The following is a 24,425-nucleotide window of genomic DNA, read 5'->3' on the forward strand; positions in this document are numbered from 1 at the left end:
CAACTTTTACTTGTAATGGAGTAATATTTGACTGGTATCTGTACTTTCACTCAAGTAAGGAAGTTGTGTGCTTAGTCCACCTCTGCATTTGATGCTTTTTCTTTCAAAATGTATGTTACCTCTTTGAAAATAGATCGTGCCAAGGTATACCAAAGTTTGTGTGATTTGATGCAGTATAGTGCAAGAAAATGAAGAAATACAGCATAAAACGAGTACACAAAAGTCATTTTTTTCTGCAGTACTTTTTATTGATTAATTAAATTATGACTAGTCTTTCGTCACAAACCCCATAACATATGCTGAAATGCTAAAATGTATTACAAAAATAAAATGCTTTTATGTTAATTATACTGATTAACAAATTACCTTTATGCTTCAACATCAAGCATATTATATATCAGATCAAAACCATGCATTTTGTCCCTGCATTTCACCTTTATAGTCAACATTTTACTATGTTAGTCACAGCTGCCACAGTTCAAAGCACAGAGAAAAACCCCATTACACGACAGTGATTTCCACAGATTAAGTCAAATGGTTGTGTCCAATAAATAGTGATGGGGAAAAGGACATCTTTCCATTTAGGATCATGCAAATACATTGCACTAAGGCCCACGTCCATATATCTTCACTCAAACACAGGAACAGACACTGATAAAAGCATTGCTCGACTCCGGCAAAATACCACTAGGTTTAATGTGGGTAATGAGTGCGATTACTCTGGGGGATTGTTCACCCGGTGCGCCCCTGTAGCATCAAACACTGAGGCCTGGCTTCATGATCCTTTGCAGAGCAGAAGAACGTTATCTTTGGCTTTGAGTTTGTAAGAAGGCCTGCAAGACGAAAACAACAGGGATTGGAAAGCTAACCACTTTCCCTCCAGAATACTTTTGCACTAATACAGTCCTAAGAGGAAGATGAACATCAATTTAGTGTCGCCTCATGAGGTGAAGTTAGTGCACTTGTGTGTAGTTCGTGCATCACTAAACCAAGTCAAGTAAATCATTAAATCAATTTTCCAATAGGCATGAGAAAAAGTAGATAAAATTGTAATTTTGAAACTTTTAGTGTTCAGCACTGAGTGGGAATCCTGCCATTAAACAGATGTGTAGTTCCTCTTTGTTTTTCTCCTTAAAATTAAAGTATTGTAATAAGGACTAGAAAGGACAGTGTGACTTGTATGAAAGAAAAACCAAAACAAACTGCATATTTCCGAAAATCCACACGACACTCAGCGCAAAACATTTCAGCACGACTCGAGTTGACTTTCCCTGGCAGGAACCATGGAGTTCCTTGGATTTGTGACTTGTGAGCCCTTTGAACATTTAAGGGCCTCCTGATGCCCTGAATTAAACTATTGATATATATAGATATATATTATTTCTTATTCATTGTTTACACTTACTGCCAAACAACAAACAAAGCTTTTGATTAGCTAGTACTGTAGAGTCTTTGAAAAATGTCCAGGCGGAAAGTAGGAGAAAGGCAGTAGCTGATAGTCTCTTCAACTTCCTGTACGCGGCGTTGAAAACGACAGCGGTCCCGGGCGATTTCCTCCCAGGGCCCATGGCGGTCCTCATCGCTGCTGGCATAGAACTCCTCGACCTCTTCCATAAATGTCACCTGTGAAAGGAATAAACAAAAAAACTGAGTATAGGCTAATAAAATGTCATCTATTGTTCAACAAGTTGTTACATATTATAGAAGTAGAGCATTTCTGTCATTAAAACCTGGCATCCCATGAGCATTCTCTACATTCTTGAAAGCAAATGAGCATCAGTAACTAATAAACTAAAGGAAAAATTAGCAATTTAGACCCAATGCTCTTATTTCTGCTCCCTTTTCAGACTCATCACTTCACTGTTGCCAAGTAACACGAGATTGTGTTTAAACTGTTGAGAATTGAGATATAATGTGAGTGAGTATGTGATTGTTCCTAACACATGTGACTGTTTGGGAGTGCCATCACCCTCAGACTAAAGCTAATGACTCTGACTAGCGTGATGACAGAGTCACGAAATGCTGCACGCTATAAAGTGATAATGAGTAATGGGCAGCGCACGAACTCAGTCTCCCTGGAGACAGCAAAATGGAACCATTGCATCAGATCATCACAGGCAGAGGAGGGGGATTTTTTTTTTAAGATGATCTTGCATGGCTTTACATCATTTTCTCAAGCTAGCCCATGTTGCCATATTGACAAAGAAAGGAAATAAGGCAGAATAATAGCGTGAAAGAAGATTAAGTGTTGCTAGTACCATTCATCGTATACAATAAAATATTATCACGCATTTACCTAAATACTCTATTGTTGGTCTGATGAGGACATAAACCATTATTCCGAATATATGAAAGGCACAATTCATCCTGTATTATCTTACTATATATTCTTATTTTAAAACTATCTTGACAAAACTATAATAAGGTTCAATTTAGAAATATTGGTTAATGCATCAGGTGTCAAGAAATAACAATGGGCAATTTCCTATTCCAGGTTTATGTTAATATATAAATATTATTGGTCATTGTTAATTCATGTTGACAATTTTTCCTAGAAATGTTAAAAATCAATTGTGTAATTACCATTCAAAAGCTTGGGGTCTGAAAGATTTTTTTTTTAAATAAATGGCCTGTGCTCACTAAAGGTGATGATACACGGGGCAACTTTTTGAGCAATGTTGCCATCAAAGGGCAACCAGGAGAGACACAGGGTCCACGACCCATCTAAAGCATCCAGATCGAAATTTGTTAATCATTCTCAGTGGGAAAGTGCCCAAGCAACATCGCTCGGAAACATTGCTCAAAAAAGTTGCCCCCTGTATCATAACCTTAAGGCTGCATTTATTTGTACAAAGAGTAATATTGCTAAATATTATTAGCCTACAATTTAAAATAACTTTTCTATTTTAATTAGGGCTGTCAAACGATTAATCGCATCCAAAATAAAAGTTTGTTTTTACATAATACATGTGTGTGTACGGTGTATAATTATTTTCTATATATAAATACACACACATGCATGTATATATTTAAGAAATATTTGCATGTATATACTGTGTATATATATTTATATTATATATACATATTTTATATATAAATAACACATTTTCTTAAACTTTTATTTTGGATGCGATTAATCGTTTGACAGCCCTAATTTGAATATATTTAATTTTTGTATTTATTTATGTGATGGCAAAGCAACATTTTTAGCAGCCATTACCCCATTCTTCAGTGTAATATGATCATTAAAATAATTTAAATATGCAGATTTACTGTTCATGAAACATTTGTTATTATTATCATCAATGTTGACAGCTGACGTTTTTTTAGGATCACTTAATGAATATAAAGTTCAAAAGAACAGCATTATATCTTTTCTAACAACGTAAAAGTCTTCACTGTAACTTTTGATTCGTTGTGTCCTTGCCAAATAAAAATATGTTTGAAGGAAGTCTCTTATGTGCACTTAGCGGTTGTATTTCTTGATTCAAAAATACACAAAAAAAACCCAGTAATTGTGAAATATTATTACAATTTAAAATAACTACGCTGCTTACACTGTTAAAACTGTTTACACAAAAATATTAAGCAGCATAACTATTTTCAACTGATAATAATAAGAAATGTTTCTTGAGCAGCAAATCAGCATAATAGAATGATTTCTAATGGATCATGTGATACTAAAGACTGCAATGATGCTGAAAATTCAGCTTTGCAATCACAGGAATTACATTTCTAAATATATTAAAATGGAACAGTTATTTTAATTGTAATAATATCACAACTTTATTGTTTTACTGTATTTTTGATCAAATAAACGCAGCAGTGGTAAGCAAGAGACTTCTTTCCAAAACATAGATATCAATAGATTAATAAATGTTATAAAAAAAATCCATGACACCTAATGCATTAAGCAATGTTAACTAATCAACCTTATTATAAAGTGTTAGGCTACCACTTTATTTTACCTACCATTGTTTAAGTCCCTTGTACCACTGCTGCAAGCACCTCAATTTCCTCCAGGAGGTCAATAAAGTCGTATCTTATCTAAAACAACTATGTTACATATTAAAAAAACTGGCTGTTTAAAATTAACTTTCCTAAGGAAATTGCTTCCTCAGTCATCAAAAATCAACTTACCAGGATTTGATGAAGCATGTGTAATGATTTTAAACCTTTTGGTGAACTTAAAGTGTGCAGTCTATGACTATAAACAATACTGCCGAAAAACTACTCCTCAAACAACCGCATGAGTCAAAGTAGTTACTGTCTCCATCTGATTCATTCTTCAATTCCAGACACATTAAGTGTTCTTAAGCCAACCACACCACATCACACTTTGTAAGCAAACAAACTGTACAGAAAGATAATTACGTAAGTACTTTCAGACTGGAATGTGATAATGCAATAAGGTGTCAATGTTATACAAACCTTCCTCAGCTGAACAACTGTGGCACTGCTCGAGCATGGCAAAGGGGAAATCTCTGAGAATCCGCTGTCCAGCCTCTCCTCAGCCTCCTCTCTCTTGTAGCGTGGCGTTCCAGGTGCTTTCTCCTTGCAGCAGCCTTTGAGGGTTTTCTGAGTCTGCAAGGAGGCCTGGAAGTTTAAGAGGCTGTAGGGGTCTGCTGAACAGCTAAAAGAGTTCCACAGTCTCTGATTCTCCTCCTCATCCATCTCACAGGTGTCTTCGCTCGACTCGTTCTCAGAGAGCGAGGGCGACGGCGGAGGCGGAGAATGCTGGGAGGACATACGCGCTGGTGGAGACTCGGAGACCGAGGAGTCTGTGGTCGCAGGGATTGGCTTGGAGGCTGTCCTTAAAGGAGCTCTGAAGTTCCTTGGGTTATAAGGATCTCCGTTTTGGCACAGAGAATTCCACAGCCTCTCGGTCTCGGAGTCGGCCTCCTCTCCATCCGAGTCTTCCTCAGATTCATCGTCGCTGTCATCCAGGTCCTCAGACTCTGAGAAGTGGGATGAGCCTTCACTGTCAAAGCCATCATCGTCATTACTGTCCCAATCGCCATCATCCTCCGATTCAGATTCGCCACTGCAAGGGCTGCCCATGATATAAGCAATGACCTTGTTTTGACATTGAGGCGTGGCCAAAAACGGCCCGGTTTCAGCAGCCGGAACTGTTTTTGCAGTCTTCTCAGAGTCCTCTTTTTCACTTTCCTTAATTTCTTCCTCACAAGTGACAGGTTCACTATGACGCTCACTCTCTGTAGTGTTACTCTGAGATGGGTTGTCTTCGGCTGTTTCCGACACCTCCTGTTCCTTGGAAAGCAGCTTCATGTGAAGTTTACTATTTGAGTGTTCTTCCTCCAAGCTGGAGTAGCCATTATCTTGGTCAGGGGTCAGAACTGCCACCTCATTATAGGCTCTACTACAAACTAGTAGTTGCTGCTTAACATCTAGTGGAAGCTGGTATGAGTTGAGGAGGGATTCTGGTTTGGGCATGTGCAGGCTTGCATTGTGGGTCAGCTCTTTGGAGCACAAGGGACCAGTGCTTTCGTTGTGCATTGATGGCCCATCATTGCTACATAAACACAGTTCGTTCGTCATGGCAACGGTCGCCGGCGAGCGGCCCTGACAATAGCCGACACTGTGATGTTCTCCACAATGCTGCCAGCTCGTGTCAGTCTCTTTTCTGCTTTGTGCTACATTTAGCAGCACGTTTTGAGGTTTGTCGTCAGCCTCCCCAAATCCACCCCACCACCAGCTGTTAGTGGATCGCACGGAAGCCGTATCCGGGCACAAATCGCATCCGCTTTCTGGTTTTGCGCGTCTTTTTTCCGGAGTGTTCATTAACACCTGGCTGAGCAAGTTTCTCGCCGTTCCGAGGTATCCGACCGATGCCTGCTTTTGAAGATTGAAATCTTCCTGGGAGGTGTTCTGAATTCCCAGTTCGCTCAACGAATCGTGCGTGAACCAGACTAGAGTCCCCCGATCTCTGGAGGACGCATGCGCCGCGTTTTCATGCTGGCAGTGGAGATATTCAACTCTCAAAGGGGTCAGAGAGTTTCCAATATCTAGATTTGACTTCATTTCAAATGAAGTCTGGGTTCTTCCCGGGAAATATCTCTGCAGGAGAGACCACGCAGGCCTGGAGACCAGCGAGAACACGCTTATCCACGAGCTGTCAGTGCGCTCGTCATCGCCACGCGCGGGCCGCGTGTCCCCTTGAGGAAAGTGTTCATGTGTGCTCATACTTCTGAAAAATATGAAATGCGCTGAACTACATAAACTTAACGAAAATAGAACAAACTAACAAATTAAGTTACTTCCTCAAGAAGTGGCTCGTTAAACACACTGTTTAGACTTAATTTGCATAAAAGTGCTCCGGCTTCGAATGTCGTTTAAATGTCTCTGAATTATGGTAATACACAGAACAATTTCTAATACAACATAAATATGGCCTTATAAGGCTTAAGTTAGCTGGCTAACGCAGCTAGTACCAAGCTTTAATGTATGGCTAAATGTTAGCTACGAAAAACTAAAACGCTACGTTTTCTCATTTCTTTCAGCCCTTAACACCATCCATGAGTACAGATAAATATTCTCCGGGGTAAATGAAAGAGTCCATGTCGTTTAGACTGTGTTGAGTCCACACCGGCTCACGCGAATAGCTTCGGCGGCGTCCATATTGACCGCAGTGTTAACGCCAACTGTGCCGTCCTGAGGAAAATACCAATTATTTCGGTTTGAAGGGACTGTAGAAGCAGCAGAAGGAAAGGAAAGGCAGTTTGAGGTGGTGTAAGAGTAAGATAGGCTGGTATACTCCAAAGGAAAGCTTGAAACAAAAGCCATTTTGACGTTTGAGAGGAAGCAAGCGAGCGTCGGTTCTTCAACTGTCAGTCTTCTGTCACCTCAATCGAGCCCGGCTGCCGCGTTTTTCGAAAGAAAATACTGTAAGTTGTAGGAGAAAAAACGGCAGTAACATCAAAATCGAGTCAAAGCGGTGTCCTTACAAGTTACAAAACAAGTGGTTTCACTTTTAATTCGTTTTAAATAGAAATACTTGGTATTCAGACTCGTTGACGTCGCCGTTTTGTTCCCTAGCCGCTGAGCTAAAGCGGAGAGATTTCATCAGAAAAGCTGTAAGGGAGTGTCTCTAATTTTCAGTAGCATTACCGCGCGCTTAGGGACTGTGGTAAAATTCTGATCTCACGTGGTACATTGATGCGTGTTATATAAGATTGTTCAGTGCATGCCCCGCAATGCACGGCAACACATACATAAATATCTCAGGATATTCTAATCTAAATCTTTAATGCAACAGCATTAGTCAGTGCTTCTAGTAGTTCGACTGATCTATTCGAAGTCCAGTGATAGTTTCAGCATGAATTTGACAGATCTATTTGTGCCTTGGTGTAAAGGCTTTTTTGGTGAACTTGCCTGTGCAGAATCCCTCAACCACAGACAGAACTAATGCATCATGAGGAAATGACTGCTGATGCTAAATGAAAACGCATATTTTTTTCGTTTTCTTTTGTGATTTTCACCAAATGATATGTGGACAGTCTGGACACATAAGCCAGTCTTTATTAAAGCAATATCACATGTTTTTTCCCCCCATTCCCTGCTCTCTTGTAACTGCAATCCTGGAGCGTAAGAGGGAACCAAAAACATAACTCCCGTCTAATTTATAGGTCTGTACTTTATTCAGGTTTTCCTATCTATTTGATGTGAAAAAGAATATTATTCCCAGATTGTCCCAATTAAACCCAGTCTCAATGGAATGTTTTAATTTGATACATTAACATGGATGAATGAGAAATGTCATCAGAATTCTCTGGAGTATCGGAATAATGAGTAATGTGGAAGAACATGGACTGTTCCGACAGGCAATTAAAGCCTTTATGATAAACCCCAGTCTGATGTAACCATTGCTTCAGTGTGATGACAGACAAAACAGCATATGGGATAAAGTCACAAGTGTCTCAGTAAAGCGGATTGTTGTGGTCAGTCGCGCCCAGCTGAGATTCAACGTGGAATCCATGTGAATGTGCATCTAAACAAGACTTGCACAAGTTTCATCATTTTACATTGATCATTGCACCATCGTTGTAGAGGTTTATGTGGTCCAACAAATGCAAACTGGTAGCCAGGGCAAGAAACACACTGTATTCAAGTCGGTTTCCTTGTGCATTTATTAAGTGCAAATCAATTTTAAAAACATGGTTTGAAATTAGAAGAGAAACAATTTTCCTAGAAATGGAAAAAATGGAATAAAGCCCATTTATAATCCATAAATCACATCAAAATTAGATTCTCAGCATTTACATATGGCAACCCTATTGATTTTATGCTCACATTCTCTTTAGGTATTAAAATAAGGGTCACAGATGTTATAAAAGTTCTATACCTTTAAACCCAATCTTTTCTGCACATTCACAACAAAAAGATTTTCAAAACAAAACGCTCAGTTTTCCATTATAGAGTTGGCATGCAATCGTACAATCATTTCCCATTAGGTTAAACCTCACACAGTAGTGCCCTTTGGAAAAACACACAATCATTCATTTGAAAAAGTTCAATACTTTGGAAAAAAAAAAAGAAAAAGAAAGTACTTCATATCTGAAATTGAGCTGGTTTCTCAGGTTAGAAAAAGCCATGGAACAACAGGGACTACATTGACCTGGATAATCAGATCCACGTTTGCTTAAGGCTACTGGATTGTTAGAGCACCTCGACATACAGGGTTGCACTTTCAACTTGTATGTAATTGATTTAAAGATAAGAATTCAAAGAAGATTGAAAACAGTTCCTGTCATTATGCATTTTCTCAAAAACTTCATAGTTTTCCTATTTTATTATTTTACACACACTAAACAATGCCAATTGGTTAAACTGGACAATTTTATGAGAATCAGATTAAACACAAATTTAAGGAAATTTCCAATTACTTCATTTTCTCTTCCAACCTTACTGTGAGCTATAATGCATTTCTTCTCAAATCAAACTGAGTGCAAAGTAAAGCAAATCGGAATGCAAAATCTTTAAGCATAAGTTTCCCTTAAAAAAAAAAAAAAAAAAAAAAAATCTACTGTGGTATATTTAGCATTTAATTTACATGCAGTTTTACATAAAGGAGGAATGGAAATACTGACAGAACTACAGCCTAAAGTTTTAATTTCACTCCCCCTTTGAAAAAAAAAGGGGGAAAAATAAATTAACCAATAAAACTTGGAAATATGAGGTCAACTTGACAAACAAATGCAAAAAATGCAATATATATCCAGTAGCAAATTTTACAGCATGCAAATCAACGATTTTCAAATAGAATTTCCCTTTGTGTGGGTTATGTTTATAAATCAAGGTAAAATCATCGACCCTGAAGTAAAGTCCCTTTGAAAGCCTTTTCTGTATAAAAAGTTGTGCCATCATTTCAGAAAGAAACAAATGTTAGTGGTTTATGTAAAGAAATAATCCATATTCCTCAGGGTTTGTCTCTGTTGTTCAATATACTTGCATGCAATTCGTCTTTTTGTTTTTATGCACCCACCTATTTTACATGATCAAAAATCTACATTCACTCTGTTCTCTGTGTGTCATTTCCACTGCAGTGGTTATATGAAGCAAGTTAATTCCACCATGGTTTCAAGCCTAAGACTAATCAAGTGTTCATCCCTTTTTTAATGATCAGGTAAATGCCACAGGCAATGTGAAGTTACCCAACTTAACAGTACAAAAGCGGCCCTCGCTATTCATTTTTAGGTAAATCTGCAAAATCTGATACAAAGAGGCATAACTAAATGTCACAAGACACAACAAAGCTCAAAATTGAGCCACAATAGAGAAACATCTTAAAAAGAAAATAACTTAAATTTCCATTAGCATCAAGAAAACAAAATGGGGCTTTAAAGTTTCATGGACAGCAATTTTCCAGAAATCCCCCAAAAATATGGCGCATGGAAGTCATTTCATCTTTAAATATTCTTTTTGCCAATCCTTGTGTCACCAAATGGTTTTTGTCCCATAGTGTTACCAAGAACCGCTTCTGGTTCACATGGTGCACGGTACCCCACCAGAACAGTATCAAGCGATGACACTTCATCACCAAATCTACGCATCTCCTGGGTAGGAGAATCAACAAACACCACCCCCCACTGGGGGAAACAGCCTTCTGAGCAGCTGGGCATCTCCAACTCCCGACCCATAAGCAAAGACAGACACAAACACATGCACACTGAAATACACAAGTGAAATCCTTCACTTCTGGGCATCCACACAAGCGCTAACGGTTTATGTCAGAGCCTCTAGTGCCAAGCTGGTGCCAGTCCACCATGCGATGGCCTGGGGTGAGGTCTTTCAATTGGATGATGGTTTCACCCAGCAGGGTGTTGTCCCAGAATGCTCCCTCATTCAGCACCCGCAGGTGAATGGTTCTCTGCTGCAAATCACCACGTGGGATCTTATCATACACCAGCTGAAATGGAGACAAAGGGATGTCATTCAGGAAGATTCAGAAAAGTAAAGTGCAACAGTGCCCACCCACTTTTTCCATGGCCTTGGTTCCGGAAGTATATAAAAAAATAAATAAAAAAAAAGACAAAAAGGTACAAGATTGACCGATGGAGAAATAGAAAATTGATTTAAAGAACTAAAAAAAACACATTTCACATATTCTTCAACAACAGCATACTATCGATTAATAACCTAAAAACTTACAACCTATACAAAAAGGTTTGTAAGTTATAGTTAAAAATAATTTCCCCTATGTAGAAAATGAATGATTTTTACTTCAGGAGCCCAACTGTTACACTCTATAGTATCATCTAATAGTGATGTTTTCTCACCATCTCATTGTAAGTGGGGTTGCATGTTCGCCGGGCTGCCTTGGTCTTTCTCTTGCTAGTTTTCTGAGGGTCTGGGAGGAGGTACAATTTGACGTATGGATCAGGATCTGTTCCCTCCTGCAAAGGTTGCTGAAGAAAAGTTCAAAACGCATTGGTGAGTGCCAACTCAACATTTGTATGTGAATTATGTGCATATGATTAATGGCAGACACTCACCAAGCCTCTGATGTGCATCACCATAATGAAAAGCTTGTCGCTCTTGTACAGAATCGAGAGCTTCACTTCACCTGCCACTGTACCGGGCACAGGAGCCCAGGACACATCTGGGAAGGAGGAGGAACTTGATTTAGTGTGGAAAGGTGTGTGTGCACGTGCATCTGGCTTGCCAGGTATACTTAAGGTGAATTAAGTAAATAATCTAATTGGAACCTGTTGAGCAAAGACCTTTATCACAAATCAGATAAGGTAACCCACCAGATGTTATGGCTGCCACGGTGCAGCTTTTACTCATGATGACTCTTTCAATATTTAACTAGTTATGATAAACTCTCAGGGTTTGATCTATGGAAGTGTTTACAAAGTGTCTGATGCAGGCCCGGCGCCAGAAAGGGGGGAGAATCAGATTTCATTTTGGTCGCTGTCCTCACAGAGAAATACAAATGCCTGGTTATTTTCCATAGACAAGCAAATAAGATGATTCTCTCGCAAGGGACTTCTAAAGGCAGATATACAGTATAATTTATGAATAAACTTCCATTTTTACTGTGCGAGCAAACAGCAAGATTTTATAAAAACGATATGCTGTTCACAAAATTAAATAATTGGCTTTTAATATTGTGATTGTACTCAAAAGAATATTAATTAAAATAATATCTTGAAAATATTTACTTTGCTGACAGCACATCTTTTTTTTACTATTTTATTTATTCAAATTGTAAGCGTACTGTTAGCTGTATAAAGCTTAAGAGCAATGTCAATTGAATAAAAAAATGAATCTCAATGAAATTAACAATATTTTTCTTGGACCTCAGTTTTAAAATCCCTTGTGTCAGAGTGCATAACGTTTTGTGATTGCAGACACATTACACTAGTAGTTAAAGATAAGACCCTGGATAAGCACTGGGTGTGTCACTTAGTCACCTTCACATGGACTGCAGCTGATTGGCCCAAATAGGCATTTCCTTTACACTAACTCATGATGATTTGCTGTGATGGCAGAATGAACTGCATGAACTTTGAATCCATCATATACAAAAGCATGAGTAAATAGAGGGATTCATAACAAGTGTATGTGGGTGTGTAGAAGGCAAATAAGGCAAAGAAATATACCTGCTGGTTTATTATGGAGTGCATTAACAACAGTTCCTACAGTTCCTGCACGCTCATCTCTTGGTAGAGGGTGAAAGAAGGTGTAGATCAGATCACACTGAAAGAAGAGAGGGTAAACTGCAGTTAACTCATAAGCAGGTGTACAGTCACAGCGAAAGTATGGACGCTATGCGATCTGGTTACATTCTTGAGATGCACCCTAAAGTACAGTACAGCACAGCACAGGAAGTGTGAAAGCGTGCACAGTCTGGCCGTCAATAGGCCTGTGGGTGGACGGTTTCACAGAACGGCTGATTTCCAAGAAACGTGCCAGTTAAACTGAAACCACTCCCATTACTGCAAGCTGCCCACATTTCTATTTACTACTATTATTCAGGAAATAAAATAATGGTGGTGTGGCTGGTGAATGTAAACATACATTTAACATTATAAAAGTTATTTTATTTTTTTATTTTTAACAATTGCACTACTGTTTTAAAGTTTGGAATATCAGTAAGATTACGCAAGGATGAAGTCAATTGATCAAAAGTGAATGAAGGCATTTCAATGTTACAAAAAAAGGTCAATTTTAAATAAATTCTATTCAAAGAATCCTGAAAAAAAAAAAAAAAAAAAAAAAAATAATAATAATATATAATATATTATATATATATCCGTTTCCACTAAAATATTACGCAACTTTTTTAAACCTAAGAAAAGTTTAAAGGTGCATTGCGCAACTTTTCATGTTAAAAATACCCGTTTTCTAACCCATACATGCTTAAACAATTGCCTGATGGGCTGAATGAGCCCTTCTCTGATCACTGCGATTGCCTCTATAATCCTGTACAGTAAAATAAATAAGAGGGATTCGGGTCGGAATCTGAGACTGGGCGTGACGTCATGCGCGTTCACGGCACGCTCATATGTCTGGCAGGTTTGTGTATGCGCCGACGCCGCCATTCTCCGTAGAAAATGGATTCTAAGAGACCGGCTTGTAGTTCATTTCAAACACCAACGCAAACTCCACGTAAGATAAAAAAAAAGAGAACTTTTGTCTAGTGCAACCAAAAGGTCCAAATTGGAGTCAGACAGGCGTCGGGGTAAGACGAGAGTAAACATAGGGAAGGCTTTCAACAAATGGAGAGATCTCCGGTCTGCTCTAGGGCTCAAACGGGATCCTCAGTTGGCTTTTTTCTTGATAAAAAGGTAAGATATATCCCATTCTCTAATGTCTGATACGGCCAATAATGACAATAAATGACGATCCATAAAATGTGTAATGCTTTAGCGTAAGCTAGATAAATGTACAATCGGAATAGGTTTTACTAACTTACCATTGTCAGTGATCAGGTTCAGAATGATTGTGATATAAAATGCTGATATATAAGTTAGATACTTAGACACAAATTTTGAGCAAATTACTGCTTAATTACGATGTATTGCTATTGGAATATGCTACTTAGCTGATCAATAAAACAGGCTAAACCCCCGCAAATCTTCGGCGGATTAGCCTGTTTGGCTTTTATGGTAACGTCATAGTGCCACTTGATTGTTTATTACCTTGAGACATTTGGGTGTACTTTGCTGACCGACTGTGTATGGTATGGTATCATGATTACAATTTTGAGCTTTTACAAAGTTATAACTTATATTGTTCATGAACGTGTTTCCATAATAATAGTCATAAGTGGATACAGTAAACACATAACACAGTTCAACATGGAGATAGATGGGAATAAAAAACGAAGTTTTCTACTACCCCCATTTTTTCCCTCACACATAAGTGTGTTATTTACTCAATTGCCTTTCCTTTCACATATTTTAAATTACTTGCAGATTTAAAACTTTATTACCTCTGAAGACATTATGATTGTAAACAAAAGATTTGTGCGGCTGATGCTCCTTGGGTTATGACCAGCTCGAGCTCGTGCAAGCGTGCGTGTGCGTGTGGTCCGTGAGCGTGCACACCTCTGGTTGCAGTTTCGCTTGCCGCCAGAGGGGGCGTAGTTCTGCGAAAACTCAGACTCTCGCGCAATGCACCTTTAAGCATCAAATCAGTATATTAGAATGATTACTGATGGATCATGTGACTCTGAAGACTGGAGTAATGATGCTGAACATTCAGCTTTGCCATCACAGGAATAAATGACATTTTAAAGTTTTACTATTTAAAATAACTTATTTTTAATATATTTCACAATATTACTGTTTTTACTGTATTTTTGATCAAATAAATGCAGCCTTGGTGAGCATATTTTTTTTAATAAAATGTATCGCAGTGCAAAAACAATATACAAATCTGAGATATAAAATAACTATATACACCGCCCCCAATGTTTTGAATCATAGTGTACATGGATTGTGAGGGGAAGGGTTATAAAATATAAAGACAATAGTGGGTCAAAGGTACCTGTGCCACCTCTTGAGTAGCATGGATCAAATGCCAAACATATCCATTTAGCTCCTCTTTCCTTCTGTCTGCCAGGGCCTCTCCTCGAGACCGACCAATCACAAAGCGGCTGGGGAAGCTGTGGGAACATTACATTGTGAGGGGTGTGAAATTAAATGAAAAGCACTACTACTTATGGCATACGTTACCACAAAATACATCCCAAAGGGGAGATCAGGGTCCTGTACACCACTCTGAGGAGCTTTATTTTTTGCGATAGGAATTGATGGCTGATCAAAATGTCGCTTAATACATTGATACTAGCAGTACAGAGAAGAAATGTACTACGACCAGCTTTCATTTGGTTTCATAACTTATCGCAGATTTCAAACTAAATATATCCACTGATAACAGAAATCTGCATTAGTTCCCACCACAGTCAGTAATTTTTCAAATCACTCAAGGTCAAGGTCTATGATGTGTATTCAATGAGCTTTTGATTTCATATAATTCACATTTCTGTCAGGTTTTAAAATTGTACCTGGGTAGTTTTGAGGAAGGGAAGATGAGCTGCAGTTTAATGTGAAGTTCATGGAACTCCTCGAAGGTCCTCTGGACTAAAGTTGTTGTCCCCGGTTGACCTTCCCGCTCCACTTTTACAACATAAGACTGCATGAAGGCGTAAATAAATGAACATGAAGATCTGTATAAATGATTATAATGTACTTAAAATGCATTATGGCTAAATGTACATGCAGTAGACTTACGTAGCCTTTGCTTGGAGTAAAGGTTTTGATGTGTTTGCAAACAAACAGGCTCCGAATGACACCATCACTCTTAAGAGTGTAGACGCGTGGAGCAAATGATAGAACGGGACGCTCCTCGGAGGATGCAAACTTCATCTGGGCCAGGTTATGGATGAAGAAGTTGAGTTTGGTAGCCACACTGCCAAGACTTGACTCGATCAGCCTAGAAGAGGGGACAAGGTTAAGATGAAGGCTATTCAAGACAAATGGATTCAAAGGACAATGGCAATAACTTGTAAGCTCTCACCTGGTGAAGTGCATGGTGGCATCTGCTTCTGATTCATGTGGTCTCAGAGCATCATAGACATATTTCAGATCATCCACGTCAGACAGCTCTGGTATCCCACTGGACAGCATCTGCATACAAACACACAGGGGTTACTAAGAGTATTTAATTGTTAGACCAGAAGAATACAATGCATTCAAATACCAGGCAAACGATAAAGCAAGACAGAGAGCATTACTTTACCTGAACTCTGTGAATGCATTCAACTAAAACAAAATGTGGGAGACACCAGTATGTGGAGTTATCTGGGAACTCACCAGGCCAAGCAGGTTCAGAAACAGATGTGCGTGTTTCCTAATGAGATTGTAGGCCTCACAGCACAAGTCCACAAAATCATGGAAGCGGCTTGATGGCTTGTCACCTCCATTGATGACGTATGCCATGTCAGACGTAAACACGAAAGGAGCCCGGTCGCTGTAAGAAAACGAAACAAAAACAGGACGATTACAATCTGCGATAACATTTACTATCAACAGCCCAGATCTGGTTTAGCGCAAAAACATTCTTATAAAATTGATAGTTCCGGTCCTTGACTCTGATTGGTTGAGCACACAGTGTTTGAGCTGTTGTAAATTACTCTACAAACATCTGTGTCCTCTGCTTCGTGTCTTGCCTAACAATGCTACTTAGCTGTTCTAAATGATTGTAAACCACAGCTTCTTGGGGCTTATTACTTTATTCAGTTCCTTTGGGAAGAAGAAATGTGAAAGAGGCTGTTGTAGCTCAATAGTTCTTAACTGTTCTGAAAGACAACAGTTGCAGTGATCAAAATGTGGGGCAGAGGAACTCTTTTTTTTTTTTTTTTTTTATGTTCTTTTTGTGTTCCTACCGTTTGATGTTGCCAAACATCTGTGCATGCCCCAGGAACTTGCCAAAGTCAATATGGAACATGTGTCCACTGGTCTTCAGCATGATGTTGTCGTTGTGGCGGTCGCATATGCCTAGAATGTATGTGGCCACACAACAACCAGCACACGAATAAATGAAGTTTTCCACCGCCTGTGAAAAAGCAACAAACCAACAGAATTAGTTTTTAACCAACCACTTTGAGACACCAAGGGACTGAATTTCCAAATCTCTCAATACATTTTCATATTTTTAGGAAAGGCAAAATAAGAAACATGATGCAACCCAATGCAACTAAACCGGCTATGGACTGACATTTCACACATACCATCTGGTTGAGCGAATAGTCTTAAATGTAGTATAACGATATTATACAGTACCTTTTCATACTCCTCTTCAGTCGGGTTGTGTTTCTGCAGCCAGTCCGCCAAAGTCCGGTCCTTAAAGGAACCAGTTACTCCATGCTCAACCTGGATCTTCCTCAGGGTTTCTGCACTTGGAATCATCTCTACCATGCCTACACAAGGGAAATTAGGAGTTATGAAATTACTTCCATTTCTCAGTATTATGATTGTATAAAATGTGAATTTCTGTTAAGATCAAGTCTATAGAGTGGAATCGAGGGTTTAGGAAAAAAAAAAAAAAAAAAAGTCACAAGTGGCGAAAATGCTCCAGAGATCTCGATATAAACATTCATTAGTTTAATTAAACAAAAAAAAATGGCCCTGATAATTAATTCTAGGTGGGAAAATACAGTTGTTTATGAACTCAGTGTCTGAAATTCACTAAAGTCTCAACATGGAAGGATGGATGTACCTCTGCCCCGTCCCGTAGAGAAGCAGCGGAAGATGACCATCCTCATATCAAGTCCCTCCTGGATCCAGATCTTATTCATGATCCGAATGATCTGCAGCGTCAGCATGTCTTGCCGCAGGTCATCTCCAGCCTGAACACACAACCATAAACGACCAAGCTTGAAAACGTGTTACAATGCACAACCGCTGATCCGTAATGCACACAGACACGTGAAGGTGGTACCTTAAAGATGACGTTGATGTGGTCTCCCAAAGGATCCTGGTTCTGGAACGAGAGCTTGAGGGGCACTGCATTAGAGTTGAAGTAGGAGCAAGACTACATGAAGAGAATGAAAGACATGTTTTGTTTCTTACATCTTGACAAGAACAATACAATGACTTAAATGCTTGATATAAAGACACATTCTGTAATTACCTGTATGTTGATGCCCTTGACGAGCAGGCCTGGGTTCAGAGGAAGTCGACAACTGTTGTTCAGACAGAAGAACTGTTTGACCTCTTCTAGCCCCTCACGAAGAATAGCCTGAAAACCAGACAAACCACGATTAGTGTGCTGACCAGATGGTCTGGAGAATGTTAAAATGCCCCTTAGGGATCAACAATCAGACTTTGGCACAGACTTGCTCTTTAAAGCTAAAAATAGTGAACAACTAAATGAGAAATTTAGAAGCCGGCTCTTTTTAGCAAATTATTTTTGTAGGTCATAATTGTTCTCATCAGAAAAAGGCACTGATTGGACCTTGTGAAATAGATGTAAATACCAGGAGTAAATGAGGAACAGTGAAGCTGACCTGTCTGGATGAAGGGGAGGCGTCTCTGACCCGCTGGGCTAGCTTAGCCAGAATGTTGACCAGCCAGCCTTGCCGATCAAACTCTTCCCTTAAACCTCGACCGGAGCAGCAGAGAAGAGCCGCCAGCAGATACTGATACCTCACGCTAAACTGAGAGTCCTGAAGAGTATCTTTCAGCAACCTACAAAGAGAGCGACAAAAGAAGAGTAGTGTATTTAAACTGATGGTCCAAAACATCCTTACAGCAATTCATTTCCTTGAAGGCATTTTATATAGATTGCACAAACAAAGAGCAATTTCTGTCTAATGAAATGTTTAGATTTGAGCACAAAATGTGATTTTCTTTAGCATAAAGAAATTTTAATTGACTATTTGCAAGTTTTATGAAGTTTTACATTGTGACAATATTGTTTTTAGAGCACTTAAGCACACAATTCTCTTTACAGTAATGAATTTGGTATTGTCCTAATTTTTAAATGATGATTCTTTATTACTTTAATACAGTATTTTTTATTAGTAAAACTTGTAGTTTTTATAAAATAATTTTACTAAAAATATGAATTATTAACTTAAAAGGCAGCAGAAACATATGCTACAATGATATATACACATTTATAAAATAAAAAAAAGTGTAACTTAAGATAAGTAATGTTTCCCCTTATTAGTAAAATATGTAGTTTAAAAATAAAATAAAAGGCAGTGCAACAAATTCTAAAATGTATAAATATTTTATAAAAGGTAATAAAAATATATAAATTTTTAGATGTAAGGTAAGCTTATTCTGTAATAAAGCAACATACACATTCTTAGTTTAATTGTTCTGAAAAGAATGTCACATTGCAAAAGTCTATATATGCAAAAGTCTAAATATATATATGATTTTTATGACATACACACATACATATAAAAATGTAACCGCATTCATAAAGGCTTTGACTGCTCCAAGAAAGAAAATGACTGCATTTGTACAGCAGGTGGAGCTGTTAGCTAATTTTATACACACTCATGCAATCAGTGTTAAACAGTGATAATCTACATGTGCATGACTTTAGTGTATACAAAGTACCAAGCATTCCAGGTGCTGACAGGTCAAAGATTCAAATCTCAACACACAAGTGCATCAGTTTAAAGTGATAGTTCACCCAAAAATGAAATTTCTGTCATTACTCACCCTCATGTCGTTCCAAACCCGTAAGACCTTCGTTCATCTTCGGAACACAAATTAAGATTTTTTTGATGAACACCGAGGTGTTTCTGACCCCACATAGACTGCAACATTATTAACACTTTCAAGGCCCATAAAGATAGTAAAGACATCTTTGAAATAGGCCATATGAATACCGTGGTTCAACCTTAATGTCATGAAACGACGAGAATAGTTTTTGTGTGCAAAAAAAGAATGAAAAAAAGACTTGATCACACAAACACACGTAGTAGTGCTCACGTGAACAGCCTCGGAGATTGACATGGAAGAATGTTAAAATTGTTGAATAGTCGCCATTTTTGTTTTTTGCACACAAAAAATACAAATTTAAGTATGCTTGTTTCACAACATTAAGGTTGAATCACTGTAGTCAGACTATTTTAACAATGTCTTGAAAGTGATAACATTGCAGTCTATGGGGGGGGGGGGGGGGGGGGGGGGGGTCTTATGGGTTTGGAACGACATGAGGGTGAGTAATTAATGAAAGAAATGTAATTTTTGGGTGAACTAACCTAACACTGACAAACCTGAATGTGACAGTATGAGGCAGCATGACCCGATTTCTCACTATATGTGCTCTATAATACATGCGCACCGAGTTTCTAAGTATAATCAGAGAGTAGAGGACACACCAGAAAAGGTAGTGAGCTATGCGCACATCCCCGATGGCCCTCCTCAGCAGAAAACGCACAAGGTGACTGTCCAGATAACACTCGTACTTCAGCGCCTGCACAAAGAGAAAGAGTTGGAGCAATTTGTTAGATGGGGAGGGAGAAATCAGAGGTTGAGAGAACAAAAAGGACGGAAGGTAAAAAGAAAGACAGGTAGGATATAAACAGATCAAGGTCAATGGGAAAGGAGGGAATAGAGCATAAAAGGAGGAAGTTGGATACAAGGCCTTTGTTACCTGCACTAACTGAGGAAGGAAGTCCAAAAGCTCAGGATCAGAGATGGAGTCCATCCACTGTACAGCCGTCCGCCTGCACTCCTGATCTGGAAACCTGGTTTAAAGGGGATGTTAAACCAAAAAAATGAAAAGGTGGTGCAATAAACTGCACTATACAAAAGTACAAACTATGTATTAACATAAATAAAATAAACTGGATAATAACTATAATATGACTGATATATATTGGATAAAATATATACAGGTGCAGTCATTATCCAGTCCAAGCTGGTTTAGGTGGTTGATCAGTTGGGCTACCAGCCGATTAGGTTAAAGTTAACCTGGTGAACCATCTTGGTCAACCTAGTTGGAGCTGGTAGATCAAACCTGGTGGCTCTTGATTGAGCCGATTTGATTTAACACTAATACAGCTTTTAAATCATGTCAGTAAATGTTGAAAGATATCTGCGCTCCACATGTGCTCTGCTGGACAAATCTCAAAGGTCAATTCTTCATGGTCTACTCAAATCAGCCCGACTGCCAGCCGTTGAAGGACAGTCAAGCTCTGCTTAGCCTTCAGCTAAACAACGGAGCAAGCAGTTGCCATGGTTACCATAACACTCACGTGGCATTCAGCAGGCCTAGGGCGTCCAGGTGGTTCATGCATTCCCACTGGCGGAGCAGGGCATAGATGTCAGGCAGGCATGCCCACTCCCAGCTGGGTGCGCTGGCCAGGACCAGAGGCAGACGACTGGCTTCCGCATGACAGAAATAACGCTTCTCCCACAACAGGCGCCGGTCCTCCGGAGTCAACCTAGATAAAAGAACCAAACAAGATATTTAGCATGACTTGCTATTTTTAAGAAAACATAATTAAAATGTATTTGTCGGTTTATTCCATGTTAGCACAAACAGTAGACATACTTGCACAGTTATAGACACACATAAGAGCTTAAGTATACTGCAAAAATGACAGTGCTATGCTGGAAGAATTTAATGTTTCCAGACAAGCAACCATAGTTTACACCTCACTTTTGAAAAAATTCTTACAGACATGCGTTTGAACGGTAGTTTAATTATGAGGGATTCGTTTTTTCTTTTTGCCCCTTTCATAAAAATCAGAAGCACCTCAAAAAGGTTTGCAACCCACCATCTACATGCTATCGGTCAAAAAACATAATTCGCCAATCTGATTAAGTTCAAATATGTGCAAACTTCCAATCTAGACAAAGATGCTGCTAATACAGCAATTAAGAAAGTAAAGCATCTCCAGGAAGGGATCTCTGCGTGGGCTCTCACTGCAGTAAAGGATAGAAAATAACCACACTGAATCTCTTGGTAATTTATGATGCATGCCTACTTCTACACTGATGTACTAAACCCTGAGGTCCAAGTCTGGAGGTAAACACTCCAAAAGGCTCTAGTTAAAGGTAAACAGATTTATGTTCATGAATAATATTTAAATGCATAGAGGGGACTGAAAACAACTTGCTATAGCCTGTACAAATAATCATCGGCACAAAATCCATGCTTAAACACCTATATAACGATCTGTCTAGGTCCTTCATGATGCTTATCTCATCTCTTGTTGGACGTCATTTGTTAAACATACCCACTTATTCGGCAATGTTTAGCTACCATGTTTTTCTGCTTGCTTATGAATTCATGTTGGGGAGTGGCTTCTCCCTCTAGGGATGACAGCCGTAGGGCAGGAACCCCGGATCAAATTACCTCTGCGCCTGCTGGGCCAGTCATCAGACAGCTCAATATACTGGGGGAAGGGTTGTGAATGCTTCATACAGTCACACTCACACTCTTCAACATGCAAGCATGACTGTCATTAGAAGACTACATATCCCACAATTCACAAGAGGCTTGAGTATTGATTTTGCCCAAAGCAACCCTGAGGCCTTTCTGCAAATCAATCGGTAAAGAAAAGGACAACCAAATGGCCATGAACTAATGCTAAATTTAATAAACAGTGTTCCTCCTGGGACAAAAAAAACCCCCATTGTGCAACAAGACATACATCTAGATTTGCACAGTTTCTGAAGAAGCTGTGGGTTGTGCTTGCCTATTTCAGACATTCCACCAGTGGCGTAACTTTGTTTTTAAAAAGTGGGTGGGACGGGTGGGACAGGTGGGGGAGGGGTGTAACACAATGCCTAATCATAAAACCGTAATGTTATTGTACATCTATGTCCAGCAATCGATTTAAATTGTACATTGATTGGGTTTAAGTGGTCGTTCAATGAGGCCTATTATATTTTGATCCGACTATTTTAAGCGTGTATTTAAGTGGTCCAGGGGTAGAATTTATGACAAGCGAGTCAGAGGTCCAGGGTTCTAATCCGCACTCATATAGGTTTTTTTTTTTTTTCATCAAAACCGATTATGTTTTTCAGTGGTTGTAGCCTATATCAGGCAGGGACACTGTGCATTTTGTTTTCTAATTTCACCGGAACGAATAGAGAGTCTCTCCACAACGGATTGAAGCACGCGTCCGAGTGAAGACTGTACGCGAGCCAGAAACAAACATAGTATCCGTGCCACTGATCACAGCGGCAACGCGCACTTTGATCAGTTGATTTAAAAAACACCACATTTCAGCGCTAGATCGCCTCTTATTAAAAAAACCAACGAAATGAATGCTCTGCTAGTTAACTGGAGATGTTTTGTTTATTTGTATTGGTACATTCGTGCGTTTGTGTCGATGTTTCAAAAGTGGTGGGGACAATATCGACCTTAGAAAATAGTGGTGGGGACATGTCCAATTTAAGTCTACAATTTCAAATAAATGCTGATTTTTTATTTCTATCCAAAGAATCCTGAAAAATCAGTTTCCACAAAAATGTTAAGCAGCACAACTGTTTTCAACATTGATACGAACACAAAACGTTTCTTGAGCAGCAAATCAGTATATTAGAATGATTTCTGAAGGATCATGTGACACTGAAGACTGGAGTAATGATGCTGAAAGTTCAGTTTTACTAATCATAGGGATAAATTACATTAAAAGAGAAAACCTGTTTTTACTGTAATATTTCACAATACTACTGTTTTTAACTGTATTTTTGAGCAAATAAATGCAGCCTTGGTGAGCATAAGAGATCTTCGTTTTTTTAAAGGGGTCATATAATGCCATTTTTGCACAAGTTAATATGATTCTTTAGGGTCTAAATTAAAAGTTTGTAATATACTTTAATTAAAAATTCTCATTAGTATTGTAAGAAAACTCATTTTACCTGGTCAAAAACAGCTCTGTTTTCAGCACGCCATTTAAGTGCATGTGTCTTTAAATGATAATGAGCTTTGCTCACCCCACCCCTCTGTTCTGTGGGCGTTTTGCCACACCACCACACGTGGAGTGTTGCCTTGACAACAGTTGAGGGTAACGTTATATTTTGAAGAATGGCAGCGGGAGTCTGAGGAAACATCTGTGCAACCGTATCAATTTGAACCGGAGTTGGAAAACAGGACGTTTCTGAACGGTTGGTTAACGTAATGTCACTTTGATCTATCTTTGTATGTACTGGCAGGGTAGAGTAGTGAGATACGAACGCTATGTGTTTACAGATGTATGCGTTATTTCATTGACAGATTGATGTTACAGCTAATGGTCATGAAAAACTTTTCGGTAAATGTAGGCTTGTCCGTGATGCGTAACGTTATCTCTGCAGTGTTAGGTACAACTGTCAGGGCTGAAGCACTAAAATTTTACTGATCTGTTTAAAAAATAACCAGTCTGTGAGACTATGACAGTCATTAGGCACATAAACAACACATACTCAGACAGGAGCTAATACCTTTTTCCATGTTCTCATTTATAAAGCAGTCTGGTGTGTGATTCGCGCAAACATGAAAGCATTGACGTTGATCGTGGGGAATATTCCCTTCGAAAACAAAACTCAGCCACTGCGTCTTCAGCGGTTCGGATTTAAGAACATCAAAATGACTGCTGTGTTCCTTATTACACCCAAGAACAGAACACCACAATCGCTTTGACGCCATTCTGCTCATAGACAGTGCTCCAGCGTATCAACAAGGACCTCTCGGACTATGATGACAGACAGCTCGCTCACGAGTGAGGGCGGGTCTGTGTTGAAACGCTGCTGTCAATCAACAATCGTGGGAGGGGCGTCGATTTTGTGACGTCACAAAATCGAACGGCTTGATTTGAGATGGGGGGAAAACATAAGGAGATAAAAAAAAATAAAAAAATAAAACACTGGATGGATTTTTATCATTTTATGATGGTTGTGTAAAGGCACTGCCAACACACATTTCAGTACAAT

The 24,425-nt window shown here is 39.0% G+C and overlaps 2 protein-coding genes across 2 annotated transcripts in view; both read right to left on the reverse strand.

Annotated features, from left to right (window-relative positions):
* Positions 1–223: 223 nt before the first annotated feature.
* ppp1r15b (protein phosphatase 1, regulatory subunit 15B) lies at positions 224–7,090 on the reverse strand. The gene is made up of 2 exons (XM_084394882.1): positions 4,432–7,090; positions 224–1,623 (listed from the first exon to the last, which is right to left on the reverse strand). The coding sequence occupies exons 1-2, from the start codon at positions 6,202–6,204 to the stop codon at positions 1,432–1,434; spliced, it is 1,965 nt and encodes a 654-aa protein (XP_084251008.1). The 5' UTR covers positions 6,205–7,090; the 3' UTR covers positions 224–1,431.
* A 1,033-nt stretch (positions 7,091–8,123) lies between these two features.
* Positions 8,124–24,425, reverse strand: part of pik3c2b (phosphatidylinositol-4-phosphate 3-kinase, catalytic subunit type 2 beta) — a 47,722-nt gene continuing 31,420 nt past the window's right edge. Inside the window, exons 16-33 of the mRNA XM_084394881.1 lie at positions 20,756–20,944; positions 20,152–20,245; positions 19,877–19,971; positions 18,041–18,221; positions 17,665–17,772; positions 17,473–17,565; positions 17,251–17,380; positions 16,815–16,951; positions 16,418–16,587; positions 15,846–16,002; positions 15,550–15,659; positions 15,264–15,465; positions 15,038–15,165; positions 14,518–14,635; positions 12,126–12,222; positions 11,013–11,119; positions 10,797–10,925; positions 8,124–10,426 (exon numbers count right to left, since the gene is read on the reverse strand). Of these exons, the coding sequence (XP_084251007.1) occupies positions 10,235–10,426; positions 10,797–10,925; positions 11,013–11,119; positions 12,126–12,222; positions 14,518–14,635; positions 15,038–15,165; positions 15,264–15,465; positions 15,550–15,659; positions 15,846–16,002; positions 16,418–16,587; positions 16,815–16,951; positions 17,251–17,380; positions 17,473–17,565; positions 17,665–17,772; positions 18,041–18,221; positions 19,877–19,971; positions 20,152–20,245; positions 20,756–20,944 (2,437 nt within the window). The 3' untranslated portion in view covers positions 8,124–10,234. The remainder of the gene's footprint in view (positions 10,427–10,796; positions 10,926–11,012; positions 11,120–12,125; positions 12,223–14,517; positions 14,636–15,037; positions 15,166–15,263; positions 15,466–15,549; positions 15,660–15,845; positions 16,003–16,417; positions 16,588–16,814; positions 16,952–17,250; positions 17,381–17,472; positions 17,566–17,664; positions 17,773–18,040; positions 18,222–19,876; positions 19,972–20,151; positions 20,246–20,755; positions 20,945–24,425) is intronic.

The sequence above is a fragment of the Rutilus rutilus genome (assembly GCF_951802725.1).
Source record: "Rutilus rutilus genome assembly, chromosome: 22".
NCBI classification, from domain to species: domain Eukaryota; kingdom Metazoa; phylum Chordata; class Actinopteri; order Cypriniformes; family Leuciscidae; genus Rutilus; species Rutilus rutilus.

What these genes read in the sequence shown, in the direction of transcription:
- ppp1r15b (XM_084394882.1), bottom strand. Translation starts at nt 6,204, where the DNA reads ATGAGCACACATGAACACTTTCCTCAAGGGGACACGCGGCCCGCGCGT. An exon ending in CAGTTGTTCAGCTGAGGAAG is followed by an intron (nt 1,624 to 4,431) that starts GTTTGTATAACA and finishes TTCCTTTCACAG; the next exon opens with GTGACATTTATGGAAGAGGT.